Source organism: Hevea brasiliensis, chromosome 18 (assembly GCF_030052815.1).
Source record: "Hevea brasiliensis isolate MT/VB/25A 57/8 chromosome 18, ASM3005281v1, whole genome shotgun sequence".
In the NCBI taxonomy this organism is placed as follows: Eukaryota; Viridiplantae; Streptophyta; class Magnoliopsida; order Malpighiales; family Euphorbiaceae; genus Hevea; species Hevea brasiliensis.
In genome coordinates, this window is record NC_079510.1 from 8,310,268 (window position 1) to 8,316,885 (window position 6,618).

A 6,618-nucleotide genomic window follows, 5' to 3' on the forward strand; every position below is an offset into this window, starting at 1 on the left:
CTCCTAGTTCTTATTTGTGGCATACCAGGCTTGGTCATGCCTCTGAGTCCAAACTTCTCCATATTGATTATATAAAATACAATATAAAGGATTTTGATTGTGATATATGTCCTTCAGCTAAACAACAAAGGCTTTCTTTTCCTAAAAGTAGAATTACAAGTTTAGCTATATTTCAATTACACACCTAGATTTATAGGGTCCATACAAAACTAAGTCTATGCAATGTGCATCCTATTTTCTCACCATTGTGGATGATTACAGTAGGATAACCTTGACCTATTTGCTTACCGACAAGAGTCAAGTACCTTCTACCATAGCCATTTAATTGAATCTAATCAAGAACCACTTTCATACAATAGCAAAATTCATTGAGACAGATAATGGATTCGAATTTGTTAATATGGAATGTGCAAAACTATTCAATAAAAAGGGCATGCTCTATCAAAGGTCTTGTGCTTACACCCCACAGCAAAAAGGAGTTACCGAAAGGAAACACAAATACTTCCTTTAGGTGGAAAGGGCCTTCCTATTCCAATCTGGCTTATCTAAAAAATTTTGGAGATATTCCATCCTTAATGCCACATACATCATAAATAGATTGCCTACCAAAGTTCTCAATTGGAGAAGTCCATATGAACTACTCCATTCTAATCCTCGAAACACCATATCCTCAAAGCCTTCAAATGCTTGTATTATGGTACCAATGTCAAGCCATCCAAAAAGAGAAAAAAGACCCCAGGGCCATATGAAACATTTATTTTGTACATTCCATAGGCCATAAAGCATATAAGCTTATGGATATTCAAACCCAACATGTGCATGTTTCAAGGGAAGTACAATTCCATGAATACATCTTTCCTTATTTGCATTGCAAACCCAGTGAACCGTCATCGCCATATCCCAACCCAATGATAGAGGAAGATTTACCAGAATTTAATACCTTATCCTTAACCCAGTAACACATATCACACCTACTATCTCTGCTCCCATTAAACAACTTTCTCTTATATGTTGAAGCACCAAGCCACATGTGCCACCAACCTAGTTGAATGATTATGTGGCACATGTTGACATTAGTCCATCTTTCCTCATATCAGCAGTGATCCTGCTAGTTCAAAGGTACACCCAGGCAATCTCTTCACTGATCCTTTCCAATTTTATGATGTTAGTTTTAATAATAATCACATTAAGTTTATTGTACTCGTATTATTAACTCATGAACCCATCTCATAAGACCAAGCCAAAATAGACCCAAATTGGGTATCAACTATGCAGTAGGAACTTAAGCCTTTGGAGGTCAATCAAACGTGGAATTTAGTTCCCTATCCAACTCATAAAAAACCCATAGCATTAAAATGGGTCTTCATAATTAAGCATAAACAAGATGGAAGTGTGGATTGATACAAAGCGAGGCTTGTCGCAAAAGGGTTCAACCAACTTGAAGGCATTGATAACATGGTAGCTTCAGCCCCATCGCTAAGTTGGTAATAGTCTGCTTATTTTTTGCTATTGCCATTGTTTCTCATTAGCCCATTCATCAACTGGATATCAATAATGCTTACTTGCATTGCTTCATTGATGAAGAGATCTATATGCTTCCTCCTCCTGGTTACACAAAGGCAAAAAAGGCCAAGTTTACAAGCTCAAAAAATCATTATACAAATTAAAACAGGCTATTTGTCAATGGAATAAATAACTTCATTTTAGTTTTGCTCAGTGTCCATATGATCACTGCTTATTTACTCGTGTTACTGGTGAGCACTTTGCTTTGATAGTATACATGGATGATGTTTTGATTTTGGACCCTACAAAGCTAATATGCTTCAAACAAAAAAATTTATTAATGAAGCTTTTACAATCAAAGATATGGGAGTTGCAAAATTCTTTTTGGGGTTAGATATTGCTAGCTTTACTACTGGCATGCATCTTAACCAGAAAAAATATATTCTAGATATTTTAAATGAGCTTGGGTTAAGTGGTGCAAAACAAACGCAAGTTCCTCTTCCATGAGGATTAAAGCTTTCATCTGAAACTAATGAGCTATTTTCTGCACCTAATGGGTATCGAAGGCTAAAAGAAAGAATACTCTACTTAAATTTATCTCGACCTAATATTTCCTTCTCTGTGCAACAGCTCAGTTAGCACATACAACACCCATGGCATTACACAAGGATGACACCATCCATATGCTTCGGTATCTCAAAGGATGTCCAAGTAAAGGACTTTTATATCCTGCTAATAATTCTCCTTCATTGACTACATATTGCGATACTGATAGGGCATCATGTACCAAAACAAAAAAGTCCATCATTAGTTTTTGTATTTTTCTTGCCAAATCCTTAATTTCTTAAAAGTCCAAGAAGCAGTCGACGATGAGCAGGTCTTTTGCTGAAGCCGAATACAAGAGAATGGCCTCCACCGTTTGTGAATTGCAATGGTTGTCATATCCACTTAAAGCTTTTCAGCTAACACTTCCACTCCCTATTTCCCTTTATTTTGATAATAAGGCTGCTATTAACATTGCATCCAACCCAGTATTCCATGAGCGTACTAAACATCTTGACATTGATTGTCATGTTGTCCAAGATCAAATGACAGAAGGCTTTATTAAACCCTAGCATGTCTCTGCTAATCATCAGTTGGCGGAGATTTTGGCAAAGTGCCTAAGCTCCCTATCCTTCCAACCACTTGTGTCCAAGCTAGGATTGATCGATTTCAATAACTCTTTAATCTCCAGCTTGAGGGGGAATGATAAAGTTATGATGCTAGCTAGTGTTAGCTACTGTTTGGTGAACAACAGTAAAAAGTGCAAAACAAAATTTTAGCAGAAAAGTGCACAACAGTGATGGAGCCTAAAGGAATCAAAATTGCTAGCTAAAGTTATGGGAGGCTATCATGCATGTAACATTTGGAGAGAATTGTGTATGTGAGTTGTACCATTCTAGATTTTTCTTTTGCACTGTATAAATGTACATTATACAACAGTAGTTTGAGATATGAGAAAAATATTTTTTTTCTTCTTTTCTTATTCTCTAATCATCATAGAATTTCTTTTTTTATTCTTTTGTTCATTCTCTAATATCACAGAATTCCTTCCTTTATTCTTCTGTTCAATGTGTTGTAAGTCAATTAATTATTTACAGTGAAAACATGCTTAGTCAACTAGAGATGCATGAAATTTCATGTATTAAGGAAAATTAGATCAATTGTATCTCCAACAGCCAAAACGAAACTAAGGGCAGAAATCTATGACAATCCAACAACAAAATTCATTCTAGATGTAAAACAAATGCTCAATTCTCTTTTTTAAGTTCTTCCAAATCCCATAAAAGAAAAGACAAGGAAAATCAAGAAAAGATAAATAGATAAACAAAATCAACAAATAATTTGTACTCTAGGAGGCAGTTATAGAAGGCAACAAATTATTAACTAACAAATTATTAACCAAGTGAAAATTTAAAATAATTTCTTAGTTTGTAACAGTATTAGAAGTCATGTTAAGTTTATAAAGTTTTTATACTATTTTTAATAATTTTTTAATAAAATTAGTGATGTGTTTTTAAATTATTGGTTGGGAGCACCATATCACATGATGAGGTGGTACTCTAGGATTATCTAACAATTTCCTATTAAAATAATATATATATATATATATATATATATATATATATATATATATATATATTATTTTAAAGTGTAAATGATAATTTAGAGATGACTTTATCCGGAAACAATCAAATAAAATTATTTTAAAAACCGAAATCATGCCAAACCGAATAAGTTTCCAGTAAAGTAAGAATTTCCGATGATAGTCAAGTTTCTAGCCACATAAAAACATAGATGTCCTTTATTAGTTCTGATCCACACATACCACTACTGCATAAGAACATAAACAAACCAATGCAAAAGTTAACATCTGCAAGCTTAAATCTTTCATAAATTTCTTCATCAATATATATAAACCTTTTTTAAGTGTTTCAATTTTTTTTCTAGACAGCGTTTCCATGCCTATTGAGGAAGAATCTTCCGCTAGAAAATGATCTCTTCATTCTAGCAGGACTCAGTACATAATGCAAGACTCTTCTTCTATGGCTATGCTTGGTGACTTGGGCTGAACGTTTGGATGATTCAGCAGCATCTCCTGATAAGCAATCTTCCACTAGAATAACTTCATCTTGGTTCATCTGCAGAATATCAGCAGCTAAACAACGGTTTTGACATGGATGATCCATTGAAAATGATCTCCTAACGGGTGGATACCTTTCATCTCTAATCTGAATTATGGCATCTCTCTCCTGCAAGTTCCCCAAATCACTGAACACACGTAACGGTGTCTTTGAATCTCCTCCATTATTCTGCTCTATTTCCTCTTCTGAAACAACCCTTTCAATGTCCTGTGTAACAGCTGCATTTCCATTAGTTCTGTGGCTATCATGAGATGATTCGTTGGCTTGAAGACTTTCCATTACTGGAGGAGGCAATGGAGGCAAAGCAGCAGCACTAATGAAGACAATATTAGCACGGCACAAGGGGCAATTTGAGTGAGATTTAAGCCACGTATCAATACAATAGACATGGAAAGCATGACTGCACTTAGGCAAAAGCCTTAAGCTCTCATCTTCTTGAAACTCACTGAGGCAAACAGAACAATCTGTCCCTTCAATCAAACCATCTCCCTTTTTATACTTAACCATTGTGATTGACTTTATTATAACTTCATCTAAACCAGTTGTGGAAACATGCCAAGGCTCATGGAGAGATGGGTTGTGATTATCCTCCATTTCCTGATCAACAAGGTCTTGGTTTTCTATTCTTCTTGCTGAATCATTATTGTTTCCACAAAATTTAGAAATTATGATATAGTAACTTACTAGTAGAAAAGCACTAGCCACAATAATTGCAATGACAAGAGGAGAGAAGATTGGGCTTGAATTGTTGTCATCAGGGAACTCATCATCAAGAGGAGGTGGAGGAGGGAAGATGACGTAGCACCATTGTGGGCAGTTCATGCTACAAAATCCTTGAGAACAGTCTTTACTGTTCATATATGGAATCCAAGTTTTTGGTTTGTCTAGCAGTGCCATAACAAGCCTTATTGAAAATTTTCAAATCTATGTCGCAAATGAAAGTTCTTTCCTTCAATTCTGCTAAAAAATTTTCAGTGAACCAAATAATTTAACAAGAAAAATCATGCTTAATCTTCTGCACTAGACCTTCAAACAATAAAACTAAAAAACCTTTGATGCTGTATTGAAATTCTAGAATTTTGATAAGCATTTGAATGAAAAAAGAAAGAAATCATACAAAAAAGAGAAGAAACAAGAGATACCTTAGGATTGTATTTGGGTTGGATGGCTTGAAGGGTGTCTTCTTAATGATGATTAGATGCATATGAACAAGATATAATAAATTGTATATTATTTCTGTCCTGGAAGGCTAGATCAGCAAGTACAGAGAGTTCAAGTAATGAAAATTCATCAAGGTGTAAGAAGGACGAAAGGGGACTAGCACAAGCAAGAAAAAGGGCATAAAAGCAAAGCAAGATTGTTGAATTCTTGAAGGGAATTCTCTCTCTCTCTCTCTCTCTCTCTCTCTCTCTCTCTCTCTCTCTCTCCTTTTATTTTCCTTTTCTTTGTTCCTCTCTTTTTCTTTTCTTTATCCCTCTTTCTGAGATAATGGTTTGTTGACTAAAGAGTGGAGTGTTGATGTTGGTTGGGAATTCAATAAAGTAATAAATACCTTTATTATTATCCAACACATTTGCAGTTGGAGCTTCCAAGTAAATAGGCTAAATCTTATACCATACGCCTATAAAGTGAGCGAATAAATATGCAATTTAGCTATAAAAAATAAGGTAAATAAAATTTTTAGGCATAATTTCCCCCAAGTCTTTATGATGGACTCTGAAATTAGGTGGACCTCAATCATGAATGCATTTTGCTACTAATAAGGTTAATTTTGTTTCCTGAACAATGTGACCAAACAACATGTGTATATTGGAGTTAATATAAAAAATTGAGTAATTTATAATTTAATCTTCAAGATATAACAAAATTATAGTTTAATATTTTTATTTTTTATAAAAATTAAACTAATCCCTGATATATATTAAAATTCATTGCTAGTGAATTGAAAGGTATAATAGTTTAGTCAATCTCATTTATCTTTTATAATAATTTAATCTCTATAATATTAATATTTATAATAATTTACTTTTTTAGAATTGAATTGATTATTTTGATTTATAGTTGAATAGCGTTAAATTTTAAAGGAAGAAGAAATACTATCATGTGCTAATTTATTTTTATAAAATAAAAAAATATTATAAATTTTATTATATCTCAAAGATTAAATTAAAAAATATTTAAAATTTTTTTAATATTTTTCTTTTTTATATTTGAAACATCAAATATATATATATGAACATTAATATAATATAAAATTATTTCTAAATTTAACAGCTATAAATTAGAATTTTTTATAAAAAATCTATCTATATTAACTAAGTTTTTCTTAGAAGTTACACACTTTCTAAGGAAAGTTTGACATATTAATTAATATTTTAATTTTTACTTCAATTAATTATGTTAAATTTATAATTTAAAAAATAAAATAATA

General features: G+C 32.7%; 1 protein-coding gene across 2 annotated transcripts; it reads right to left on the reverse strand.

Annotated features, from left to right (window-relative positions):
• Nucleotides 1-3,781: 3,781 nt before the first annotated feature.
• Nucleotides 3,782-5,606, reverse strand: LOC110664717 (E3 ubiquitin-protein ligase Os04g0590900). Of its 2 annotated transcripts, none has more exons than XM_021824487.2 (2): nt 5,330-5,606; nt 3,782-5,144 (listed from the first exon to the last, which is right to left on the reverse strand). In XM_021824487.2, exon 2 carries the CDS (start codon nt 5,082-5,084, stop codon nt 3,990-3,992), a length of 1,095 nt encoding a protein of 364 aa, XP_021680179.2. In that variant the 5' UTR covers nt 5,085-5,144; nt 5,330-5,606; the 3' UTR covers nt 3,782-3,989. The 2 variants fall into 2 exon arrangements, with proteins under 2 accessions (XP_021680179.2, XP_021680178.2); XM_021824486.2 differs by having other exon boundaries at nt 3,782-5,147.
• Between the last annotated feature and the right edge of the window lie 1,012 nt (nt 5,607-6,618).